The sequence below is a fragment of the Mesoplodon mirus genome (assembly GCF_964341445.2).
Source record: "Mesoplodon mirus genome assembly, chromosome: 11".
In the NCBI taxonomy this organism is placed as follows: domain Eukaryota; kingdom Metazoa; phylum Chordata; class Mammalia; order Artiodactyla; family Ziphiidae; genus Mesoplodon; species Mesoplodon mirus.
Genome location: NC_138987.1, coordinates 95,666,264 through 95,693,692, shown reverse-complemented (window position 1 = coordinate 95,693,692; position 27,429 = coordinate 95,666,264). Strand labels below are relative to the sequence as shown.

General features: G+C 42.7%; 1 protein-coding gene across 1 annotated transcript; it reads right to left on the bottom strand.

The window, feature by feature from the left end:
* Window positions 1-6,985: 6,985 nt before the first annotated feature.
* On the bottom strand, window positions 6,986-21,013 carry AICDA (activation induced cytidine deaminase; the record flags this gene model as incomplete). Its single annotated transcript, XM_082635337.1, has 6 exons — window positions 6,986-7,039; window positions 7,415-7,530; window positions 8,024-8,297; window positions 10,854-11,001; window positions 15,878-15,923; window positions 20,998-21,013. 6 exons carry the CDS (start codon window positions 21,011-21,013, stop codon window positions 6,986-6,988), a joined length of 654 nt encoding a protein of 217 aa, XP_082491463.1.
* Window positions 21,014-27,429: the final 6,416 nt, after the last annotated feature.

Genomic DNA, 27,429 nt, shown 5'->3' with positions numbered 1-27,429 from the left:
ATTCAAACGTAATGCAAAGAATTCTGCATTAGATATTGGCGTTTCAGACTGAAAGGTTTAAGAGAATTTAAGTCCGTAAACCATATTAAGATGTTTGGAATATTTAACATTTATTTTGCCCTTTCATAGGTTTAATTTGTTAGATTTGTTTTCCAGTCTGCCGTGTCAAGCATTTAAGGTGGTTAAAAAGCAGCTATGTTAATATGCGTAATGTAACTTAAAATGTTAAAAGTAGTGTGATCATATTTTTTGTTTGTTTGTTTTTGCGGTAGGCGGGCTTCTCACTGTTGTGGTCTCTCCCGTTGCGGAGCACAGGCTCCGGACGCGCAGCTCAGCGGCCATAGCTCACGGGCTCAGCCGCTCCGCGGCATGTGGGATCTTCCCGGACCGGGGCACGAACCCGTGTCCTTTGCATCGGCAGGCGGACTTTCAACCACTGCACCACCAGGGAAGCCCAGTGTAATTATATTTGTGAATAGAATTCTTTTAAAAGGGAGATGGGAAGCCAGCGAGGTCGGTTCCGCCCGACTCTAACATGGCGGCACTCTTTGTCTGCTCTGAAGTGCTGTCCCCTGCCTCCTCGCGGCCGTGATGCACCTCCCTCTGCGGTGGGGTCCGGGACATGGCAGGTAACGAGCTGGAGGAGGAGAGCCAAGCTGGAGTTGCCCCAGACAAATTGTCAGAACAGAGTAGGCTGGGCTACTTGGAAATCTGAGAAACAAAGTAGTGGGACTTCCCTGGTGGCACAGTGGTTAAGAATCTGCCTGCCAATGAATGGCACATGGGTTCGAGCCCTGGTCCAGAAAGATCGCACATGCCGCGGAGCACCTAAGCCCGTGCGCCACAACTACTGAGCCTGTGCTCTAGAACCGGTGAGCCACAGCTACTGAGCCCGTGTGCTACGTGTCTGGAGCCCATACTCCACAACAAGAGAAGCCACTTCGGTGAGAAGCCCATGCACTGCAAGGAAGAGTTGCCCCTACTCACCCCAGCTAAAGCCCACACACAGCACTAAAAGATTGAGCTTACTTATTGTAAGTAAATAAAATTGTTTTTTAATTTAAAAAATTGTTTTAAAGGGTTTAATATCTGTTTTGAGTTGCTCTAATATTAAAAACCAGTGAAAGTTATTCCTCCTATTTAATACAAAATTATTATTTAAAAAATTAATTAATTAATTTTTGGCTGCGTTGGGTCTTCGTTGCTGCATGCGGGCTTCCTCTAGTTGCGGTAAGCCGGGGATACTCTTAGCTGTGGTGTGTGGGCTTCTCATTGCGGTGGCTTCTCTTGTTGCGGAGCACGGGTTCTAGGTGTGTGGGCTTCGGTAGTTGTGGCTCACGGGCTCTAGAGCACAGGCTCAGTAGTTGTGGCACATGGGCTTAATTGCTCCGCAGCATGTGGGATCTTCCCGGACTGGGGCTCTAACCCGTATCCCCTTCATTGGCAGGCGGATTCTTTTTTTTTTTTAATATGTATGAACTTTTAAAAAAAATTTATTTATTTTTGGCTGCTATGGATCTTCATTGCTGATGAGGGCTTTTCTCTAATTGCGGCGAGCGGGGGCTACTCTTCATTGAGGTGTGCAGGCTTCTCATTGCGGTGGCTTCTCTTGTTGTGGAGCACGGGCTCTAGGCTCACAGACTTCAGTAGTTGTGGCATGTGGGCTCAGTAGTTGTGGCTTGCGGGCTCTAGAGCGCAGGCTCAGTTGTTGTGGTGCACGGGCTTAGTTGCTCTGTGGCATGTGGGATCTTCCCAGACTAGGGCTCGAACCTCTGTCCCCTGCTTTGGCATGTGGATTCTTAACCACTGAACCACCAGGGAAGTCCCAATATGTATGAACTTTTAAAAAAAGTTATTTATTTATAATTAATTAATTAATTAATTAATTAATTAATTTTTTTGGCTGCACTGGGTCTTCCTTACTGCGTGCCGGCTTTCTCCAGTTGTGGCTAGCGGAGACTACTCTTCGTTGCGGTGCGCGGGCTTCTCATTGCAGTGGCTTCTCTTGTGGAGCACGGGCTCTAGGTGCACAGGCTTTGGTAGTTGTGGCACGCAGGCTCAGGTTTTGTGGCTTGCGGGCTCTAGAGCACAGGCTCCGTAGTTGTGGCTCACGGGCTTAGTTGCTCCTTGGCATGTGGGACCTTCCCGGACCAGGGCTCAAACCCGTGTCCCCTGCATTGGCAGGCAGATTCTTAACCACTGAGCCACCAGGGGAGTCCCTTAATAGAAAATTAGATTTGGAAATCATATTACACAATTTTGAAGGCTTAAAATTAGGTATTGAAATTTGTATCTTTAATAAATTGAACATGTACTTAAATTCTAACATACTATAAATAACGTTCTGTGAGCAAAGTCCTCCAATTCCCATCAACAGATTCAGCATTTATTTCTCATGAAAGTATCTTTAAAAAACAACCATCATCATCACCATCACAGAATGTCAGTAAAATATATTAAGAATTAGTGAATACCATAACTCTTGGCAATAGACTAAGCAAGCGATGTTGACAGCTCCAACTAAGGTGTCAATGGCCTCCAGGTGAAGACCATGAAGAAGATGCCTGCCGTTGAAGAAATGAGATTTATGACTCTCTGTGAGGGAGAATGCACCTCATTGGGAGCCATGAGCCATGAAATGTCTCAGCATGAGGACGTCTCTCTTACTGGGACACTCCATAGCTATACATTCAATGATAGAATTTGGGCTTTGGTTTGATCATTTGGGGGAGGGCGTAAGAAAAGGGAAATTTGCTTTAGATTGTGAGGGAGTAGGGTTGATGCTGTGGTTGTTGATAAATCTTTGGGGAAGGCTGACTGCAACAAGGATAAGGCTGTGATTGGTAAAGACGTAGCAGACATTCTTTTTACCCAAGAGAGGGGGTGTTGGGTGTTTTGTGGGTGTCTCAGACAAATTATGAAGTGGCTTTGCTTACTCTCATTTTATCAGGGTCTTAGAGTCATCTTGTCTCAGGTTGGTATTCTACAAGACTTATGTCCAACAGGGAAATGATATGGCCTGGTTACGAGTATCAGGCCAGTTTTTGACTGTCAGGGGCTGCACCTTGCCCTCCACCGTGCCCCGCCCTCCCCCCCCCCCACCCCGCGCCCACCAGGTGATAGTAAATAGAGAAAAGTAAATAAATTCAAGAGATTTAGCCCACAAGTCTACAGGACCAGATATAGGGTCAGAGGGAATGTCAGCAGTGATTTCTAGGTTGCTGTCTTCTAGAGGGTGGCAATGCTGTTCACGAGGATAGCACCAGCTTTGTGTAATCCTTCAACTTAATACCGAAAATAAAGAACCTACTGTACGGCACAGGGAACTTTACTCAATACTCTGTAAGGACCTATATGGGAAAAGAATCTAAAAAAGAGTAGATATATGTATATGTATAATTGATTCACTTTGCTGTATAGCACAGACTAACACAACATTGTAAATCAACCATACTCCAACAAAAATTAATTTTAAAAAATATATGAAAAGTTAACATATCATACCCATTTTACAGATGGAAAATTAAAACTTTAGAAAGGTTAAATACCTTGCCCACTGTTGCATGGAATCAGAACTCTGGATTTATCCATTTTGGACATTTCACATAAATGGAATCATACAATAGTTGGTGTTTTGTGTCTGACTTCTTAGCACAATGTTTTCAAGGTTCATCCATTTTGTAGGATGTGTCATTACTTCATCTCTTTGTAACCAAATAAAATACCATCGTACAGATGTACTACATTTGTTTATCTATGTATCAGTTGATGGATGTTTGGGAATTTCCACTTTTGGGCCACCACAAATAATGCTGCTAGAATATTCATGTACAAGTTTCTGTTTGAACATTTGTTGTTAATTCTCAGATATATGCCAAGGAGTGGAATTGCTGTGTCATACAGTAATTATATGTTAATTTTTGAGGAACCACCAAACTGTTTTCATAGTGGTTGCACAATTTTACATTTCCACCAGCCAATATATGGTTCTCATTTCTCCACTTTCTCATATGACGGTTCTAATTTCTCCACATTCTCACCAACGATTGTTATTGTTGGTTTTTTTGTTTATAGCTTTCCTAGTAGGTATAAGTGGATCTCACTGTGGTTTTGATTTTCATTTCCCTAATGACTAAGGATGTTGAGAATCTCTTCATATGCTTACTAGCAGTCTGTAAATCTTCCTTGGAGAAATGTACTCAGCCGTTTTTTTTTTTTTGTTTTTTTTTTTGCGGTACGTGGACCTCTCACTGTTGTGGCCTCTCCCATTGCGGAGCACAGGCTCCGTACGCGCAGGCTTAGCGGCCATGGCTCACGGGCCTAGGCGCTCCGTGGCATGTGGGATCTTCCCGGACTGGGGCACGAACCCGTGTCCCCTGCATCGGCAGGCGGACTCTCAACCACTGCGCCACCGGGGAATCCCCTTTCAGCCGTTTTTAAATTAGGTTGTCTTAAGAGTCCTTTATATATTCTGGATACTGAATATCCAGAATATATACAGATAATATTGGTAAATATTTTTTTCCCTATTCTGTGAGTCTGAAACTGAATCCTCCTAAAACAAGAGATCCCCTGCTGAGTTTATGATTAACCTCTCTATCCAAAACTTTATCCCCTTTCTTGTCCCACCTCATTCCCCTCAGGATTGAGTCCTATCAAAGAAAAGGGAGGATTGAAAATGACCCTTCCAGGTACAAAAGCCCCACTGTGTCCCCTGTTTCTTGTTTGTAGAGAAAGGCTTTAGTATCTTAGGCCTTCCCTGAGTTCCAAAGAGCAGACTTAAGCATGTACTAATTAGGGACATTCTTAGATTTAGGTATTTGATAAACTTTAAGTTAATTTTTGTGTGTATTGTGGTAGAGGTCCACATTCATTCTTTTGCGCATAGATATCCAGTTGTCTCAGCATCTTTTGTTGAAAAAACTGTTCTTTCACCTGCTGCATGGTCCTGGCACCCTTGTCAGAAATCAGTTGAACATAGATGTGTGGGTTTATTCCTGGACTCTGAATTCTATGCCATCATCCGAATTTTGTAACTTAACCTTTTAAAAATCACTTTTGGATTTACTTTAATTTGGCATTTTTATCTCCAAAACTTCCAAAATTATTTATCATTTATTCAGTTGATTGAAATGAGCCAGAATCAAATTTGCTGTGGGAAAAGTTTACTAAACATCAAGAGGGTTTCATAGCAATGTTATTACAGTGTTAGACTAAACATCAAGAGGGTTTCATAGCAAAGTTATTACAATGTTAGACTATGTTAGAATTACATGCTTTGCTACTAGAAGCATTTCTAAAGGTATAAATTTATGAGACATTAGGAATCCATTTCAACATATCAGAAAGGGAAATTATGATAAAAATACGAGACACCACATAGCATAAACATACAATATGAATGAATACATGAATAAGGATTTTTAATATTTAACTCTTTCACAAATTATGTACAATAAGAATAAAATAATACAATTATGTGTTCAACCTTGCCTGTGGATCTGTTTATCTGCATTGCAAGGGTTGCTAGGTAATAATTGTACAGTGTTATGGTTATTCTGAATATTTTTCTCACAGTCCAGGATAGTTATTAGGGACAAATGACCACTCTCTGCCATGCTGGCTCACACCATTTTACTGGATAAAACACGATTTCCTTGCAATGCTCTGTCATTCTAACTTCCCAACTATTCTTCTGTCACAGTCTGTTATGTCGTCACATTTCTTTGAGAGAAGCGACACATACACACAAAAAGGGGGAAACCTTGACCTGGTTGGCATTGCTGAGGTTCAAAGACCCATCAGAGAGAACAGATTTTTCTTTTCTCAACATTCAAGCAAGTCCCTTCCAAGAATTCACTAGTTATATGGAAAGTGTATAGTTGCAAAGGTATGATTTTAAAAGGATCTTATATATATATATTTTAAAATTTATTTAGTTTTTATATTTGGCCGTGTTGGGTCTTCGTTGCTGTGCGTGGGCTTTCTCTAGTTGGGGTGAGCGGGGCCTACTCTTTGTTGTGGTGCACGGGCTTCTCATTGCGGTGGCTTCTCTTGTGGCTCACGGGCTCTAGGAATGTGGGCTTCAGTAGTTGTGGCTCGCGGGCTCTAGAGCGCAGGCTCATTAGTTGTGGCGCATGGGCTTAGTTGCTCCGCGGCATGTGGGATCTTCCCGGACCAGGGCTTGAACTCGTGTCCCCTGCATCAGCAGGCAGATTCTTAACCACTGTCCCACCAGGGAAGCCCTTAAAAAGATCTTTTTGCAGATCTGTTACTTGAGGTATACATTCACTTTTAGCGTGTCTTCTTCACAGCCCTCAAATTCATTTTAAGATCCTTTATTATACAAGAGCCTAAAGGTGACCAGGCATTTTCCATACCAAGAAAAAATCCTCTGTACGTACAAACATAAAAACATGCTTCAGACAATTAAAACATACAACACATGCTTGGATATTAATGCTTTGAAGAGATGGCTTGGGGTTACAATCACCCAGGTTCTCTCATTAGGAAGTTCTGTGGATCACAGGGTGACAGAATTTTGTTCACTTGAAAGTGAGCCCCAGTGGAAAAGAGTAGAAAATTTTATCATTAATACCACTGAAAACTCAGAACAAGAATCAAATAGTAAAGGATACCGGTTGTAAAACATTTGATCCTCTCACCATGCTCCTCAGCATTTACCTTCTGCTTTCTCTCTGCTTAAACGGCAGAGTATTGACACTTAGGGGCTCCCAGGCCCTGCAGTTCTGTCGTCTCCCAGTAGGGGACGATGCTGCATTTAAAAACTGCACCACATGCGGCACTAACCCTGGTGGGTCTGGGTTCCTTCTATTTTCAAGACATTTTAGAAACATCTATGAATACTTTTTTCTAAACTCAGAGAAAGTGAGAGTTGAAGAAAAACAGAATTCTTGAAGGATAGTTCTTTTACCCACTATCTTCAGAGGTATTTCTTCGTATGTGACATTCTTGACGGTTGGTATCAAAGTCCCAAAGTACGAAATGCGTCTCGTAAGTCATCAACCTCATATAGGGGCTGTGGAGAAAAAGAGAGAGTGGATGACTTTGTAAATATTTTTGAAGAAAGTAAGGGGAGAGGGGCTTCCCTGGTGGCTCAGTGGTTAAGAATCCCCCTGCCGATGCAGGGGACACGGACTGGAGCCCTGGTCTGGGAAGAATCCCACATGCCACGGAGTAACTAAGCCCGAGCGCCATAACTACAGAAGCCTACAGCCTGTGCTCTGTAAAGTTTTCATCAGAGGAAAAATAAGGAGAGAATGATAAATACACACACACACACAAACACACACGACAATGTGGGAAATATAAGAAAAGGAAGTATAAGTAGCTCCAGGGATAGATGACTTTGGAGAGAGAAAGAAAATGAGAAGCAAAGAGGCCCTTAACTTACCAAAAGGATGCGTCGAAGCTGTCTGGACAGACGAACCGAATTTTCATGCAGCCCCTCCCAGGCTTTGAAAGTTTTTTCATGATTTTCCACAAAAGTATTCCAGCAATAAAAATAATCTATAAAAAAAAAAGGAGGGGGAAGGGGATAGCTCAGATCTCAAATCATGAGGAAAGAAAGAAAACCCTGTCTCCACCCAAAGCCTTGGGTCTAAGCCATTTGTTCTTTTTTTTTTTAAATATTTTATTTATCTATTTGGTCTTGCTGGTTCTTAGTTGCAGCAGGTGTGCTCCTTAGATGTGGCTCACGGGCTCCTTAGTTGCTGCATGTGAACTCTTACTTGCGGCATGCGTGTGGGATCTAGTTCCCTGACCAGGGATCGAATCGAGGTCCCCTGCATTGGGCGCATGAGTTTTAACCACTGTGCCACCAGGGAAGTCCCAAGCCATTGGTTCTTTTCCTCCAATTCTAGTTGATAACTTTTGGCTCCAAAGGCGAACCAGAACTCCCAGAATTCTGCCCCCCCTGGGTCCCCCCCCCCCCGCCCCCGCTCTTCCCAATCTGAATTGCAAACCGTGCTTCGCTGAGCCGGGCAGAAAGGTCCCTGCGCACCTTTGAAGGTCATGATGGCGATTTGGACCCCAGCGCGGTGCAGCCGCCGCAGCCCCTCGGGCTCCGCCTTGCGGTCCTTGTCGCAGAAGTAGAGGCGTGCTGTGAAGATCCTCAGACTCAGATTGGGGTACCCTCTCAGGAAGTCGGCCACGTGCCGCGCACAGTCGTAGCAGGGGCTCCAAGACGTGAACCAGGTGACACGGTAGCACCGCCCGGGGTCCAGGTCCCAGTCGGAGATGTAGCGGAGGAAGAGCAACTCCACGTGGCATCCCGCCTGGGGAGAGAGCAGAGGGTTCAGCGGAGGGTTACTGACCTCGACTGCCCTGCCGGTAACTTTACAGTCATTAATTCGTGTCCCTCCCAGGGTGATCTTTTTTGGGGTGTTTTTTTTTTTTTTTGCGGTACGCGGGCCACTTACTGTTGTGGCCTCTCACGTTGCGGAGCACAGGCTCCGGACGCGCAGGCTCAGCGGCCATGGCTCACGGGCCCAGCCGCTCCGCGGCACGTGGGATCTTCCCGGACCGGGGCACGAACCCGTGTCCCCTGCATCGGCAGGCGGACTCTCAACCACTGCGCCACCAGGGAAGCCCGTGTCTGCAGTTTTGTCCTAGGTTACAGGAAGGTTAAGCGACTGCCGGAAAGGACACAGTGTGAGTGGTGAGCCCAAACACTTTGCACTTTCGGCCCTAGGAAGAGAAAAGCGTACAGCTTCTCTGTGGAGCCGGGAGGATGGAATGAGTTGGGTGGATGAAGGAGCAGCACGCTATCTGAGATTTAATTTTTGTTTGTGAAGCTCCTTTTCCTTCCTTGGAGGGGAAGGAAAATGGCTTGGAAGGGCTGTTGATGGAACGTTGTGGAAATACACTGGACCACTAAGTGGAGGTCAGAAAAATCTAGGGTTAGGAGAGAGATTATGAGACTGACAGGTGAGTGTTGTTTTTTTTAAATTAATCAATTCATTAATTAATTTATTATTTTTGGCTGTGTTGGGCCTTCGTTGCAGTGCGCGGGCTTCTCATTGCAGTGTCTTCTCTTGTTGCAGAGCACAGGCTCTAGGTGCGCAGGCTTCAGTAGTTGTGGCACACAGCCTCAGTAGTTGTGGCACGCAGCCTCAGTAGTTGTGGCTCGTGGGCCCTAGAGTGCAGGCTCAGTAGTTGGGGCACATGGGCTTAGCTGCTCCACGGCATGTGGGATCTTCCTGGACCAGGGATTGAACCCATGTCCCCTGCATTGGCAGGCGGATTCTTAACCACTGTGCCATCAGGGAAAGTCCCTGAGTGTTGTTTTGAGAGAGGTAATAGGCGCCACTGGGGCTAAGAGCAATTAAATACAGGCATACCTATATTATTGTGCTTGGCTGTATTGGACTTTGCAGATATTTAGCGTTTTGAAGGTTTGTGGCAACCCGGTCTTGAGTATGTCTATCAGCATCATTTTTTCCAACAGCATTTGCTCACTTTGTGTTTCTGTGTCACATTTTGGTAATTCTTGCAAATTTCAAATTTTTCATTATTATATTTGTTATGGTGATCTGTGGTCAGTGATCTTTGTTACCACTATGATTCGCTGAAGGCTTAGATGATAACAGTTTTTAGTAATAAGCTTTTAAAATTAAGGCATGCACTCTTGAGAAAAAAATTTATTTGGCTGTGCCGGGTCTTAGTTGTGGTGCACGGGATCTTTACTTGTGGCATGCTGGATCGGTAGCTGCATGTGAATTCAGTTGCGGTGTGGCATGTGGGACCTAGTTCCCCGACCAGGGATCGAACCTGTGCCCCCTGCAGTGGAAGCGCAGAGTCCTAACCACTGGACCGCCAGGGAATTCCCAGCACGTCCCCTTAATACTGAAGAAAAGTCATTAGTCTCAGAATCTGAAGACCCAGGTTCCATTTCTTGGCATCGCCACTCTTGTGACTTAAACAAGTCACCCAGCTCTTGGATCTCCTGATTCCTCATCAGCGGAATGAAGTTTTGTTGTGAGGATTAAATGAGAGGGAAGGAAAGGGTTGTTAACACAGAAGCTTTCTATGTTTAGAATGTGTCTTATTACCAAATAGGAAAGAGATTAGAATGTAAAACAATTGCAGTGAGACAATTTACATAATACAAATGGAGGCCAAAAAATTGGAGAGTAAAACTAGCCCTAGAAACTAGCCAGTGTCATTCCACCCATGGATTGTTTCCTGGGATTCCACCAAGACTAGATGTCACTGCATTTTATGAGAGGAAATATTCATTGGCAGAAGAGCATGTGAACCCATCTGGGTTTTGGTGAAGAAGTCTCTTGGAAATGTAATTGTCTGATCTTCAAGTTTTAACGAAGGGCTTCCCTGAGTTTTCTGAGGCTCACTATTACGTATGTACTTACTGGCCTCCGATCTAGGTGAGCAGGAAGGTATAGGACTCATTTGGAAGACAGAATGGAGTCATTCATTTTTCCTAAATTTTTCTTCCTTAATTTAAAAAAAATTTAAAGCCACAGTTTGTTTTTCCACATTTAAAATTCAGCTTGAATGAGCTGTATATATTCCCCCAAATCAAAAGCCTCTTTCTTTGGATATCTTCTTTAATCTCAAAGGCAATTTGGTTGCTGGGGAAAGTTTGGGGGCAGTTATTCTTGGCATTGAAGCAAGGTGTGGCCTTGATGTGCTCAGTGTGATTGGGGAGGACATTAAATGACACCCTTTGGGGTATTTCTATTGTGATTGCAGGGACATGTAAAAATGAGATTTGAGGAATCTAGTGGAGACAAATGAAACAGCCTGAAAGTGGTACCATCAGCAGGTGGCTCTAAAAATGCCCTGCCTGGGAAGCAGGTATTAATTGATACCTTGTTTCGAAGGTGCCCAAAGTCCAGGGAGAAGGAGGTGGCGCTATCCCGCCGCTTCACCACGTAGCATAAGTAGGTTTCATGGCGGCCCTTAGCCCAGCGCACGTTTTTGAAGTGGTAAAGAAACTTCCTCTGCTTCATCAGGAGGCTGTGGGTGAGAGGAGGGAGGAAGTGCAGGCGCACCGCTGATCCTCTGGTCACTCCTGGCTTTCCTTCAGCTTTTTAAAAAAAATCTGTAATACTTGGGCCAAACCAAAGGAGATGCTCTTGCTTTCCTTGGTTGGATGCCTGAGACTTACTGAGCTTGGAATCCATTACAACCCCCTTATCATGCTTATATTTAAGACCCGTTGAGACAGCAAGAAACCCAAAGCCATACGTGCTCACAGGACAGGCCCCTCCCATGGCTGCCTTCTAGATGCTGATAACTTGGAATCACAAACCTGTTCCCCAGTCCCATACTGATCTTTTCAGGTTTCCCCTCCAATCTCTACCTACATGTCCAACATGGACCTCTAAGTCACGGGGTTAACGCAGCATTCCCAGATTGCCCTTTCCTGAGCTGCCTCTCCTCTCCTACTGACTTTCCATCCCAAGTAACCAGGCTAAAGGCTTGGAATCATTTTTGATTCTCCTTCACTCCTCATATTGAATTAATTTATTAATCATCTAAATTTATGGAGTCAAACTTCCAACTATTTCTGGATTTGTTCCTGCTCTACTTCCTCTGTTCTCTGCTTCAGTCCAAGCTCTAATCTTTCCCTTTATCTATTGTCCTGACCTCTTAACTGGTCTCTCTGCCCGCAGTCCCTTCAAAATAACATTTTCCATGAGGTGCCTGGAAATCTCACAAAAGCCCAGGTGTGGGCCAGTCATTCTGATACCGAAAAGCCCCTAACTTCCACTGGTAGAATAAACTCCAAACTCTTTAATACAATAAAGCTTTTTTTTTTTTTTTTTTTTTTTTTTTTTTGCAGTACACGGGCCTCTCACTGTTGTGGCCTCCCCCGTTGTGGAGCACAGGCTCCGGACGCTCAGGCCCAGCGGCCATGGCTCACGGGCCCAGCCACTCCGCGGCATGTGGGATCCTCCCAGACCGGGGCACGAACCCGTGTCCTCTGCATCGGCAGGCGGACCCCCAACCACTGCGCCACCAGGGAAGCCCTACAGTAAAGCTTTTACATTTGGACATCAATCTACATTTCTAGCCTCGTTTCCTAGTATTTTCTCTTTTCCGCATCACTTCAGCCTCCCCGCCATGCCTGCAGCAGGACCCCTAGCACTAGTCTTTTCTTTCCAGCCACCTGACTGCAAGCTTCCCTGCCTTTTTTTCCACTGGGCAAAACCTACCCATCCTTCAAAGCCTTATCCACAATTTAAGACCATTCTCACTGCCACTATGCTGAAATTTCTAGGCAAAATCAAACATTAACAGCAACAAAAAACCCTTCCGTAGTTTCCTACTGTTCTCCGCTTATCCTTATCAAAGCATTCAACCTTTGTTATCAATTGATTGCTAGGTCTGTCTCCTCAATTAGAATTTCTGTGTTTTGAGTCAGGAAGTGTCACTTTCTGAGTCATGCTTTTTAAAAGTATGTCAACTTGCATACTACTAAAAAGTAGAAAGTTAAAATTTTTTAAATGCTTAACCAGTATATCTAGTGATAATTAGACATACTATCTAATGATAATTACTGTTAATATACTTACGTTTTTCGTTCTAGTCTTTTTTATAGGCATGTATTTACAGGATTTAGATTAGGCTGATTTCCTGTGTAAATTTGCAATATAACCTAAATATTTTGCAGTGTTCTTCACACACGGGGGGGTGTAGGTGGGGCGGGTTAGGGGAGGGGCGGATTGCTCTTTGTTTCCCAACACAGTGTCTTGCATATCATAAGCACTAAATTGAGTTGAATTTGTGGAAATACTCTCTGCTAACAGAAGTTTCTTTGTGGTTGTGAACACACCACAAGCTATACAGTGTGGCTGATACCAAAGCATCAGGAGTGAGTGTCCCTGGTTTTTGTCCTTGGACTTTTCCAGAAATGTACTTATCTAATCTGTGGAGATAATGTTGCCACCTAGTGGCACTGAGCAGAAGTGCAGAGGACTTGTCAAAGTAATGACCTAGTCATTAATTTGAATACGGTTTGCTGGCAAGAGAATTGAAACTTTTTTCACTTTTTTTTTTTTACATTGAGGTATAATTTACATACTTCGCCCATTTAAAATGTACAATTCTATGAATATTGGCAGATGTAAACACCCAAAACTGCTACCACAATCAGGATACAGAACATTTTCAGGGCACCCCTCCCCCACAAGTTTCCTCACCCAACTTTTCAGTCAATTCTTCCCCACCCTCGCAGGCAAGCACTAAACTGCTTTCTGCAACTATAAATTATTTTCTAGAATTTCATATAAAGCACACATTATTTCCTCCTTTGTGTCTGACTTCTTTCACTAAGCATGTTATGACTGTGACATTCATTCCTGGTGTTGCATGTATCAGTATAGTTTGTTCTTTTTTACGGCAAAGCAATATTCCATGGCTTAGATACAGCACATTTCGTTTATTCATTCACCTGTTGATGGACGTTTGGATTGTTTCCATTTGGGGGCTATTGTGAATAAAGCTTCTACATTGATGTACTAGTCTTTGTATGGACATATGTTGATTATTGATATTTTAATAATGAAATACATGAGATAGACCCTGAAGTCAAGTTCTCAAATGTCACACTTATTAAGTAGATAAGCAAGGGCTGGAGATTTTTAAAGCTGTTGCAATTTGAATGTCTTCCTCACACACATGAAGGTTATTGGAATCCACATTTTTTTTTTTTTTTTTGGCCATGCTGCAGGGCATGTGGGATCTTAGTTCCCCCACCAGAGATCGAACCTGTCCTCCCTGCAATGGAAGCACAATATCTTAACCACTGGGCTGCCAGGGAAGTCCCTGGAATCCACTTTAAATCCTGAGGCAGAGATGGTGATACATCTAAATCACCAGTATATACATTACGTATGGGAAACCATTTAAAAATTAGTCAATCAGATTTTTAGAATTAAAAATGCACATCTGACAGGAATCTGAAATGGATGCTAACAAAGATCTAATGATAATTGGCTTTATTTTAAAGTGATAATAATTTACACGGTGACCACCGCAGCACTACCTCTGTTACTATTACGATTGTTAAATAATTAACACAGTCAGCCTCAGCATAGAACATAAACCGAATACATAGTACATGCTTAATAAATACTGGAGTGGAAGAAAAAAAATTCTCTCTTTGGGGCCCAGTTTTAAATAGATTAAGCATAATCTCTTCATATCTTATTCATTCATAATTCATATTCATAATCTATACCAGTAAATTCCTTTTACATTTAACCTGTCTTCCTGGGGTGTGTGGATGAGAAGTGGAGGAAGGGGGACTATATGATGCACTGCAGGTGGTGTGGGAGCCCTGTTACCATGAGGAGTAAAAAAAAGTGTCCTGGGAGTATAAGAAAGGATAGGACATAGAGTAAGGGATTCAGTTAGCCTTCTATCTCCTACCCCCACATGAAAATACAGTAGCTCTGTTTCCATCAGAAGATACCAGTCACAGTGAAGTGAATTGCATGGCTATGGCCTTGTTAATTAACTATCTTGATCCATCACTTTCTTTAACTATAGCTGGGGGCCTATTTCCAGCACCCTGTGCTCCTCTGGTTTCTCTTAAGTGTACGGAGGACTCGGCAGAGACAGTCTGTAAGGCCTGCAGGTTGACAGCTGGGCAGGACAGCTGTGTTCCCTGAGGCAGAACACTGGCTGCATCCCCAGCAATGCAAACCAGAGACAAATGGGTTAAAAATAATCGTGACAAGGTCACCCTCTCCTGCCGTGTGCCATTATTACTGTGCTCTGCAGATAGTATTTTCCTTAATGAAAATCATGTATTTCCCTTTTTCTCCTGTTGAATTTCATCTCCTTTGCCTTCTCTGACTTTCTCTGAATTTCACCTCTGATTTGACCATTGCTTTGCATTTCATTATTTACAAGTATCTCCAATGAGACTTTTTCCTCTCTCTTTTACCTCAGATTAGTTTTCAAAATCTCACTGTAAACTGAGCTGACATTTGACATTTTTGCCCTCAATTTTCTGAAGAACATTGAATCTACCATTAAGATTCTTAGCTCTGTAGTTTAAACTCTTTGTAAAAGAATTAAATTGAGATAAAGTATGGATTAGGTGTACATTTTCATACATTTGCAATAATCAAAAATAGGAATAGATTAAGTTCTATGACAATAACATAATTGTCATCAACTTCATGTGAAGACATTGTGAAAATCTTACAAAATACACACTAGAGAAGTAAGTTAAGTCATGTCTGAAGAAATGGAAAGACTAGGTAAATAATAAATGCCATTTGACTGCCTAACAATTGGGCCTTTAATATTAAATAAGTTGCTTGACTGATTTATCTCCTTTATAATAGCAGACACAGTCATAGTGACCTGCAAGCAATTAATTTTGAATATTGGCATTTAAAAAATAATTTCTTGACTGTGTAATTATTCAGTAAAGTCTCCCTAGTAAAGCTTTTCTTCATAGTTGAATGTTTACAGAATTATTACAGAATTATTACAGTTACCACTGTACTGTTATATATGTATTATACTGTTAGTATAATATTGCTATGAGCTTTTCATGATTTCACTCTCTTAACATTTGCTTGGTTCATATTACTACCATAAACTAGTTCTAACTGCAAGGACAAGTCAATACATAGTGCATAAAAGCTCTTTTGACTATGGGAAAAAGAGAGAAAGAGACAGTTGGGTGGAAAGCATGTTAAGATCTGAACAGAAGATGAGGCAGAACTAGAAAAATAAATGTGCATCTTGACCAAGCAGGTCTTGTGAGTCAGACAGTGACAGGGGAGAAGGGGAGAATCTACCCATCTTATTACTCAGATTTGCTCTGAGGGGAAGGACAACACAACCACCCACGAGCCGACTGCTTTACCTGTCCATGGTGGACTCCAGCGTGTCTTTCTTGGCTCCCTGAAAGTCTTAGGAAGGGAAGCGTTCCTCCAGCACTGCTGCCGAACTGGCTGACAGTGCTTGGGCCCTACACATTCAAATCTGAACTCAGTTCTTTATGCCCCTCCCCACAGCAACATCACCACCACCAGGCAGCCTTCCTCCTGTGTGGGTCCAGTGAAGATGGGCGGGGTTTTCACACACCGAATCACATAGTTAAAATGATTGGGGGCCACTCTGCCTAATGCATAGGTTCCTTTAGGGCTGACTCTTTAAAAGTCCAGTCCATGCTCCACAGGTAATATAGATCAGGAGGCAGGAGGAGTAGACAGTTTGTAAATTGTAATCATGGTAAAATGATATCTTTAACTTTAGAAGCATAATAATAATCATAGTAACTTTATTTATTTATAATTTTTTATTTATTTTATTTATTTATTTTTGGCTGCGTTGGGTCTTCATTGCTGCGCGCGGGCTTTCTCTAGTTGCAGCGAGCGGTGCGGTGCGCTGGCTTCTCATTGCCGTGTCCTCTCTTGTTGTGGAGCCTGGGCTCTAGGTGCGTGGGCTTCAGTAGTTGTGGCACACGGGCTCAGTAGTTGTGGCTTGCCAGCTCTAGAGCGCAGGCTCAGTAGCTGTGGCACACGGGCTTAGTTGCTCTGTGGCATGTGGGATCTTCCTGGACCAGGACTCGAACCCGTGTCCCCTGCATTGGCAGGCAGATTCTTAACTACCGCGCCACCAGGGAAGCCTGTAACATTTATTTAAAGGCATCTTGTGTTCCATCAGCCAAAAGCATCTATTCCCTCATTTAATTACACAATATCTCTGAGTCTCAATAGAGACCAGCACTAACTGCTCCTGCTTTGTGACTGGGCAAGTAAACTCAGTTATATAGGACTTAGGACAGAGATTTTGCTTCCCAAACCACTTCTTTGATTGCTTTACAAGAATTGCTAGAAGACTGGATGATTACACCAAAGGATTTTTGCATAAGCCATGTTTTCCACAAACATGGAAGCCATATACTAATTTGAAGTCAGAAGCAGCAGCATCTCAAAGAGCAACAAAAAAAGATTTATTTCGTCAGAATCAGCATCTAAATGACTGCACTGAACTTGGAAAACAGGTCGGGCTTTTCAAATAAGAGACTTTAAATTCCTTCCCTCATGCAAGCTGGTCTATTAAAGATTTTGCTTCTCCCTCCTACCTGAGGCCATATGCATTCTATTTATTCATTCAGTAGAAACTTAATACCCACTAGATGATAGAAACTGTACTGGTGTTACAATAGTGAGCAAAGCAGCAAGGGTTCCTGCTCTCTTCCTGCCTCAAGGATTTGAATACCATCTATACATTGATGATTCCCCAAATCTGTAGTTCTAGGCTGGACCTCTCCCTTGACCTCAAGGCAAGTATGTCCATCTTCCACCTCAGCATCTCCATTTGGATGTCTGATGGGCATTTCAAACACGGCTGAAACTGAGCACCTGTTCTCTCTCCCAACATATAACCTGCTCCTTTTGCTGCCTTCCCTGTCTCAACGGCATCAATGGCACTGTCATTCTTCCCATTGCTCAGGCCAACCTGGCTGTCTTCTTGATTGCTCTCTTCCTTTTAAATCCCATGCCCACGGGGAAGGCTGGGGGTGGGGGCAGGGAGGGATAGACTGGGAGTTTGGGATTGACATATACACACGGCTATATTTAAAATAGATAACCAACAAGGACCTGCTGTATAGCACAGGGAACTCTGCTCAGTATTCTATAATAACCTAAGTGGGAAAAGAATTTGAAAAAGAACAGATACATGTATACGTACAACTGAATCCCTTTGCTGTACACCTGAAACTAACACAACATTGTTAATCAACTCCACTCCAATATAAAAAATAAAAATAAAAAAAATAAGTAAATCCCATGCCCAAATCCTGTTCACTGACCACTTTCACCACCTCCAGGTCTAAACAACCTGGATGGTTACATTCAGCCTCTCAACGGGTCTTCCTTTCTTCAATTACAGACTATGCTCTGCACAGCAATCCTTCCAAAATATTTAATTTATTTATTCTAATTTAAAATTTTTATTTATTTAGTTAGTTTATTTTGGTTGCGCTGGGTCTTTGTTGTGGTAGGCGGGCTCCTTAGTTGTAGCATGCAAACTCTTAGTTGCAGCATGCATGTGGAATCTAGTTCCCTGATCAGGGATCAAACACGGGCCCCCTGCATTGGGAGCCTGGAGTCTTAACCACTGCGTCACCAGGGAAGTCCCCTGAAATACTTTAGTTCATGTCTCTCTGCTCTCAGAACTCTCCATGGTCCCTCAGTAATAGCCAACATCCTTACAGTGGGTCACCAGACCCTCTGCCACCTGCCCCTGCCATACCTCTCTCCTTGCTTGCACAGAGAACACAGAGGAGCAAAGAATACTTGCTGGCCCTTCTGCCTGGAATGCTCTTCCCCTGTATATTGTTACAGCTTGATCCCTTATCTTTTTTTTTTTTTTTTTTTTGCGGTACGCGGGCCTCTCCCGTTGCGGAGCACAGGCTCCCGACGCGCAGGCTCAGCGGCCATGGCTCACGGGCCCAGCCGCTCCGCGGCATGTGGGATCCTCCCGGGCCGGGGCACGAACCCATGTCCCCTGTATCGGCAGGCGGACTCTCAACCACTGCGCCACCAGGGAAGCCCTATCCCTTATCTTTATTCAAATACTCCCTCGTAGTTGAGGCTTTTTCTTGTCCCATATCTAAAATTTCAACTATATCCCATCATCCTGACCTTTCCTTTTCCCTTTTCCTAATGTATATTTCTCTTTAGCACGCATCACTTAAAATACAGTATCGTGTACGTTCATTGAGCTTTAGGTCCATGACAGGAGGATTTTTTGGTCGGTTTCTTTTTTATCCACATGGAGAAAAAGTACATAGTACCTGGTATAATAGACACTGAAAAAAGTATTGAATGAAACCAATAAGGATCTCATGGAAGTTAAATTCAAGTGGGGAAGAGACATTAATTAAGTAATTGCATTCACATGTAAATATATAATTAAAACAGTGATGTTTAATATGAAAGAAAAGTACACATCTCATAACAAGAGACCTAACTGGCCGAGGGACCGGTGAGAGAGAGCGCTCCTGGTTGGGAGGTGGTGATAGCTCTCCTCTCAGTCAAGATCCTTTTTAGATTATGGAAGGAAGCTCCGGAGTATATGCTGTTTCCTCTCTACATTTCATGCCCAACCCAAAAACTTTCTAATCACATCCTTTGTTAAACCATAGAACTCTACCCTTCCCTATTTGTCCTGCACCTGTCCTCACCCATCAATACCAGAACTTTAAGGGGAATTTCTGAAGTGAGCGTTAATTCAAATAACAGCTAATGCTTTGAATTCTTATTATGGTTAGGTTTGTGCCAAGGCTTTAAATACAAGCTAGGCAAATTTAGGAAAACTGGTGGTGGGGGCATTCTCTTGTAAGCTCCTGAGTTGTGATCAAGGTCACTGATTCTCTGGATTATGAATTCTTTGCTCCAGTGGGGGTCCCCAGAGGGGGATGGCATGATGCTAGTTCACTCTGAAGGACTCTCTGGGAGAGGGTGGATTGAGTGTGGGGCAAGCCTCACTTCCCTTTACAATGACTTTCCTCCAGTACAACCACACTAAATTGTAAAGGTGCAGCAGGTTTAAATATTTATTTCTTTATTTGGCTGCATGGGGTCTTAGTTGCAGCACGTGGGATCATTTGTTGCAGCATGCGGGCCTTCTAGTTGTGGCGCACGGGCTCAGTTGCCCCGCGGCATGTGGGATCTTAGTTCCCCGACTAGGGATCGAACCCTCGTCCCCTGCTTTGGAAGGCGGATTCTTAACCACTGGACCACCAGGGAAGCCCCAAGGTACAGCAGGTTTTACCGAAGTTTGGAGAGCCAAAGGGAATGATACATGTGAGAGAAAGAGAAGTCACATACATTAATTCACTGTCATATATATCAGTACATTAATTATAGCTTTTTATAGTTTGAGTATTTGCAAGGAATTAAACTCTACACAAGAGCTCTGCTCATGAACAAACCCCACTGCTAGCCTTGCTCCCCTGTCTTCACGTCCACTCCTCTGTTATAAAACCCTACCCTGTGTTGTCATGGGTTATTCTCCCCCAAGGATCTAAGCTTCCTCTCTATACATTCTTTTCTCCAAGTCTAATTATCTGTGGAATAATTCCTCAGGGCACCAGACAGACGGGAGATGGTCACCTTTGGCATAGAACAGATGAGTGAGGAACATAGGGACGGAGACTTCAAAATTCTTCTGAAGGGAATTCCCTGGTGGTCCAGTGGTTAGGACTTTCACTGCCAGGACTTTCACTGCAGAGGGTGTGGGTTTAATCCCTGGTGGGGGGAACTGAGATCCCACAAGCCCTGCAGCACAGCCCAAAAAAACAAAACTAAAGTTCCTCAGCAGAAGACAAGGTGAGATCATCCAAGGGCATGTAAAAATGTTTCCTCAGATATGAGGTGCACTTTTATCCTATTATCAACCGATTGTCCAGAGAATAACACAAACACACAAACACACACACACACACTTCCAAATAATAAATATTAATTCTCAGAGATGGTAACATCTCTAAATCCAAAAACTATAAAAAAATGTCCTAGCTGCCCCAATGGGAAGACCCCTCACTGATACTGCATGATTAGGCAAAACTGTATTAGCTCCTTTTGTATATTCTCTCTTTTCAAATGATGACCTTTTGTTCCAGCCAGAAATAGGAAAATAGACCCATTGATGATGCACATGCTTCTCTTTTGTTTAGTGTTGGCTTGGTTTGGTTTCTTGGATTTTAACCTTTCCCCCCCACCCCCCTTGGCTGTACTGTGCGTGGCATGTGGGATCTTAGCTCCCCGACCAGGGATCCAACCCATGCCCCCTGCAGTGGAAGTGCAGAGTCTTTAACTACTGGACTGCCAGGGAAGTCTCCAACCATTTTTAAATGCACAATTCAGTGGTATTAATTGCATTCATAACGTGCAACCATCACCACTATCTGTTTCCAAAACTTTTCATGACCCCAAAAAGAAAACCCATAATCATTAAGCCAAAACTCACCATTCCCCCCCGCCATCCAACCCCTGGTAATCTCTATGAACTTGCCTATTCTAAACAATCATAAGTGGAAACATACAATCTTTGTCCTTTTGTGTCTGCCTTATTTCATTCTGCATAATGTTTTCAAGATTGATCCATGTTATAGCATGCAGCAGAACTTCATTCCTTTTTATGGTCAGCCTTACTTCAAAACCCATGCAATGCTGTCATGCTGGTAAAATCAACCCTGCAGATATTATCTGTTGACGATATCAGTTTAGAAAACTTCATCAGAGCTGCACAGAGGGGTTTTTCCCCCATATTACTGTGTCTTTGGAATTGGGCTTGGCTGCATATGTCATGCAAACTCAATAGATTGCTTATGCAAGATACAATTTCTCTCCCACATAGAAAATGTAGACTGTTGGCCTAGTGAGTAATTAAATCTAAATCTAATTGAAGCATGGACTTTGGAGCTCTTTGTTTTGTCAAAAGAGTCTCTGTTGGACATTTTTAGCCAGAATGTTTTCCCATTTCTCAGTTCAATGATGAAACGTGAGTCTTAGCCAGGCAGCAAAGAGAAATAAAACACTACATATTGGGAAACATACAAGACCAGGCAATATGGGAGAGAATAGAGAAAGGTGGCCATCAAGTCAGTTCCTCCAAATTAGTTTCCAAAGCAGAATTATCTGTGGATATTTATTCTATTTTATAAATTAGATTTGATAGGGTTGGCAGAATCTAATAAACACAAAATAGTCAATGTACATTTTTGTATCCTATCTCCTGTTTTGAAAATCTTACTTTTCAGTGTATAGGCTACATAAAGAAGATTCTCTCCAACATACACAAATGTTTTAGATATCCAGTACTTGAAAATGAAGGTGCTAGGAAGGAAAAAAAATCTACTGTGTTTGTTTTGATGTTCTCTCCCTTCGGGGGCAACTCAAAAAGTGCTTCTATAAGTAATTTTTAAAAAGCATCTTTGAAAACTGAAATTCATTCAGTATTTATTGAAGGCCTATTATGAGAAAGCTGAGCTTTGAAGGGGAACAATTATGCACATTATAGTTCAAGGAATTTATAATTTTGTTTAAAGCTTTAAAATAGACAATACTGGAACTTCCCTGGTGGTCCAGTTGTTAAGAATCTGCCTTCCAATGCAGAGGACACAGGTTCGATCCCTGGTTGGGGAACTAAGATCCCACATGCCATGGGGCAAATAAGCCCTTGCGCTCTAGAGCCCGCACACTGAAACTACTGAGCCCACGTGCTGCAACGAAAGATCCTGTATGCCGCAACTAAGACCCGATGCAGCCGAATAAATAAATAAAAATAAAATAGACAATACTTAAAATGACAATATAAAAAAATTAAATGTCAATAAAAGACTAAAATAAAAATGACAGAATCATAGCATCTGAAAGTTGAAGGAAACTTAGCGTTCATCCAGCCTTGTGCTTCTCAAAATGGGATACACATATCTTTACACCTAAATTTGAGTACATGGTAATATATCAGGGAGTAGGTCAAACCTAGAAGATAAACAGGTCATGTTATCCTAGAGCATAAAAGTTTTCCAAAGATATGGGGAAAATAGTGTTTGTATTTAAAATTATTTAGAGTAGAATATAATATGCATGTTAGTTTTCCTTACCCTTATGCTTTTCCCCATTACCCTCTATCACCCTCATTTAAAAAGTAAAATTCCTCATGACATGGAAGGTTTCAACAATTTTTATTCTCCCCATATGGAGAGTAAGCCCACATTTGGCAGGCCCACAGGTAAACAGAGGATCATGTAAAATGTTAAAGAGAAAACATAGATTCCAGGGAAATTTCAGCCCAACATGGGGGGCAGTTTGAGATTATAGCCTCAGATACTCAGCGTTTCTTATTTTACTCTTCTTTATAGGACAGTTTAATGGGAAAAACAAATAGAGAACCAATGATTCCACAATTCTTTGTAGAGAATTTTTGCTAAGGCATCCCAAACAGTGGTCTCCTACCCTCCTGTTTAATCCTATTAACAGGACACCATTGCCCACTTGGTGCCATGAGTTCAGAGGAAGGAGAGACTCCATAATCTAAAGCTTCATAATAGACCTAGTTCTTTTTTTTTCTTTTATAAATTTATTTATTTATTTATTTTTGTCTGAGTTGGGTCTTTGTTGCTGTGCGTGGGCTTTCTTTAGTTGCGGCGAGCAGGGGCTACTCTTCGTTGCGGTGCACGGGCTTCTCATTGCGGTGGCTTCTCTTGTTGCAGAGCACAGGCTCTAGGTTCGCAGGCTTCAGTAGTTGTGGCACGTGGGCTTCAGTAGTTGTGGCCCACAGGCTTAGTTGCTCCACAGCATGTAGGATCTTCCCGGACCAGGGCTCAAACCCATGTCCCCTGCATTAGCAGGCGGATTCTTAACCACTGCACCACCAGGGAAGCCCTAGACCTAGTTCTTGATTGAGACTCTGATGAATGTATAAAATTTTAATAACTAAAGAGTACAGAGCAGAGAGTTTCTGGAGAACAGTCTTGAAGATAGACTTGGGCCCTACAACTGGACCTTTCACCTGTGAAGCACATGACGTTGGGAAAGAATTCTTCGCAAAGTCATTCCAAGAATCTACTTAGCTTTACTGTGTGAGTGAGAAAGCAAGGTATCTGGAATACATGAATATGCTTGATAAAATTTCTCATCCTCTCTCCAAGGGGCAGAAACAACATAAACAAAGGCAGAACTGTAGGAATGGGCTTCCTATGTTTTAGTAACAAGTAGCCTATTCTGGTTTGAGTGATGGCTCATAACAAAAAATAATGACAGATAAAAATGAGATGACATTCACAGTTCATATAAGCTGCTTAAGGAATGCTTTCTAACAAAATGGAGACAAATAACTTGCATAATGGCTATAAAAAATTATTAAAGAGGCATGATTCATCCAGCATAAGGAAATAACTTTATTTCTCAGTAATCTATAGTTCCTGCTCACCTTTCTTCTGTTAAAGGAAAGAAAAATACATCTCTTATGATGACAATAGCATTTTTCATTCCTGGAGATTTGGAGTTAGTGAGATTAAAAGAAACCATTTTGTGGGGTTTCCTTCAGCTATTTTGAAAGTTATTTTCCTTACTAACTACCCTCTCCCCTCACCAACTTCTCTTGAAAAGTTAAAAACCACAGAAACAACATGACTTGGAAATTGTGCCTCTGGTGGCTGAGTTAAGTCTTGGACATCTGGACTTCACCATGGGTAACCTTCATGAGAAGAACAAAACAAGGTGGTGGGGTTTCGTTATGGCCAGTGTGTGAAGCCAGAAGGCCCCCTGGGAATTCTTTAGGGTATCCATTCCTGTGTCTGAGAGATGAGATGCTCAGACAATGACTCCCCAGACCACTATTTTTGGACACCAGGTAGATTGTTCAATATGATACTTTGTTGTTTTTGAAAAGAGCCCAAAAAGGTTTCCACGTGGGTTAAAGTGTGGTTTTTGGAGTGCTTCAACTTCTGCATTTCCCAATTTTTGTTTTTCTCACTTTACTGCCAGGCATATTACTGAATTTCTCTGGGGGTATGAAGAAGTTGAGGGACATATACAGGAATTACTCACTCAGCTTCTGCTGTGCAGCTGCCCAGGACTTATCGAGGTTGAGAGAACAAATAAATATTCATCAAAAGCCTGGGGCTGGTCAAAGGTCTAAAAGAGTTATTTTTGACGGGAACAGTAACCAAAGCTTCATTGATCCCACACATACAAGAAAGAATAAAAAGTTAGGTTTCTATAATCAAACATATGAAAACTTGAATTCTGTCTCCACCATTTCGTAGTGAATCGTCTTTGGGTGTTGCCTGATACCATATGTTTTTTAGTTTCCCCATGTGTAAAATGTGAATAAATAATAGTAATAATAGCTAACCTTTTTTGTGCACTTAATTTATGCCAGGTTCTGTGCTAAGCATGTTGCATATATTATCTCACTTAAGTCTAAGAGGTAGGAACCATTATCTCAATTTTCAGATGTGAACACTGAGGCCCAAATAGTTGAAATCATTATCTTACAATTGCTAAAAATAATTTAAAATCAGTGGCTCTGCAAGTGGCCTAGTGCAGGGAAGGTATGCTATAAGAACAACTACTTTTATAAAACAGTATCTTCTAGGGACTTCCCTGGTAGCACAGTGGTTAAGAATCCACCTGCCAATGCAGGGGACACGGGTGTGAGCCCTGGTCCGGGAAGATCCCACATACTGCAGAGCAACTAAGCCCATGCACCACAACTACTGAGCCTGTGCTCTAGAGCCCACGAGCCATAACTGCTGAGCCCATGTGCCACAACTACTGAAGCCTATGCGCCTAGAGCCTGGGTTCTGCAACGCGAAGCCACCGCAATGAGAAGCCCGCACACTGCAACGAAGAGTAGACCCCGCTCGCCCCAACTAGAGAAAGCCCGCACACAGCAACAAAAACCCAACACAGCCAAATAAATAAATAAATTAATTAATTAATTTTAAAAAGTAGTATCTTCTAATATCTGATAATATTAAGGAAACCAGATACTTGAAAAAATAAATTATTGTCATCAAAGTTAACTCCTCCCATGGTTCAAAATTTTCTGATTAGCAATAAAATATGAGTGCGTAATTTTGAGGTTCTCGTACTTTGAGGTTTGAGCAAGTGTATAAAATTGCATATTCCAGTGTTTAATCCCTGCAGATTTTTTTTGACTCAGTGGTTCTGGACTGCAGCCCAGCACTCTGCCTTTTCAACGAACACCCATTAATTCCAAGCAGGTAGTTAGTTTACATTGGCCTAGTAGACCTCTAGAGTCTTCCCCAGTGGTAAAATTCTATGATTATGTGACTTTATATACCTTTGAAAAAGTGTGTGTGTGTGTGTGATGTGTGTGTTTGCTTACTTAGAAAGCAATTGAAATGCCAGGAAAAATGAGAAGTGCTCCAAATAACATGCAGGTCTTTCTCTTTGTGGGTATGTGTATTCCCAAGACCAAATTCCATAGTATTGGTTTGCTCAGTGATGTAGTATAAGGAGTGATGTGATTTCATTGGTAGAGATAATCTCTTTTTAAAAGATTTATTTATTTTTTTTTTTATTTATGGCTGCGTGAGGTCTTTGTTGCTGTGCGCGGGCTTTCTCTAGTTGTGGTGAGCAGGGGCTACTCTTCGTTGCGGTGAGAGGGCTTCTCCTTGCGGTGGCTTCTCTTGTTGCAGAGCCCGGGCTCTAGGCATGTGGGCTTCAGTACTTGTGGCACGTGGGCTCAGTAGTTGTGGCTCGCCGGCTCTAGAGCTCAGGCTCAGTAGTTGTGGCGTGTGGCCTTAGTTGCTCTGCACCGTGTGGGATCTTCCTGGACCAGGGATTGAGCCTGTGTCCCCTGCATTAGCAGGCAGATTCTTAACCACTGCACCACCTGGGAAGTCCTGGTAGAGATAATCTTGATAAAAACAGCTCTAAAATGAATAAGGGACAGGTTCTGAAGTAAGGATAGCAGATTAAATGTTACCTGCAGAACTGCTATTCTTTACTCTGTCTAGTGACCAACACTCATTGGTATCAGATCATCCCCTCTAGGAAGCCCTGGCACCATATTGGCAAATTCTTCCTCCTTGGCTCTCACCTTTTTTGAAGATCTGTGTTGATCACTGCCTTCTGCAGTAATCATTCCATCACTACTAATTAGATCACATCACCTTTAAAAAAATTATTTATTTTATTTATTTATTTTTGGCTGCGTGGGGTCTTAGTTGCGGCACGGGGGATCCTTCGTTGCAGTGTATGGTCTCCTCTCTAGTTGTGGTGGGTGAGCTCCAGAGCTCAGTAGCTGTGGTGCACAGGCTCTCTATTTGTGCCGTGGGCTCCAGAGTGCACAGGCTCTGTAGTGTGGCATGCGGGCTTAGTTGCCCCGTGGCATGTGGGATCTTAGTTCCCTGACCAGGGATCAGACCCGCATCCCCTGCATTGGAAGGTGGATTCTTAACCACTGGGCCACCAGGGAAGTTCCCACATCACCTGTTGATTTAACTAAATTCAGTATCTTTGAGATTTGAGAAACAGCTACTTGATATCAAATAGTCCCAATTTCCTTAGTGTGTGAACCTGGTTTCCTCCCACCAACAAGTCCCCCATGTTTTTCACCACCCCCAACCCATCCACACATTGGCTAAATGCACCACTAAGATCTCTTCAGTTTGTTACCAGAAGACAGGAAGAGTCAATTTCCTCAGTGCAATTAGAAACTCAGTACACTCAGCACCTTGGTTACTTTATTCAGCATGGCCCTGACTCTCACATGTCCTGGTTACTTTAGACCTCCATCCACAGGTTCCTTAAAGGAGGTATGGCTACAACATAAAAAGTAAAGTAGAAGTTCTTCCTATTAGTAACTTATGTCCTATACAGATAACCTTAAATCCTGATTATGGCAGACACAGAAGGCCAC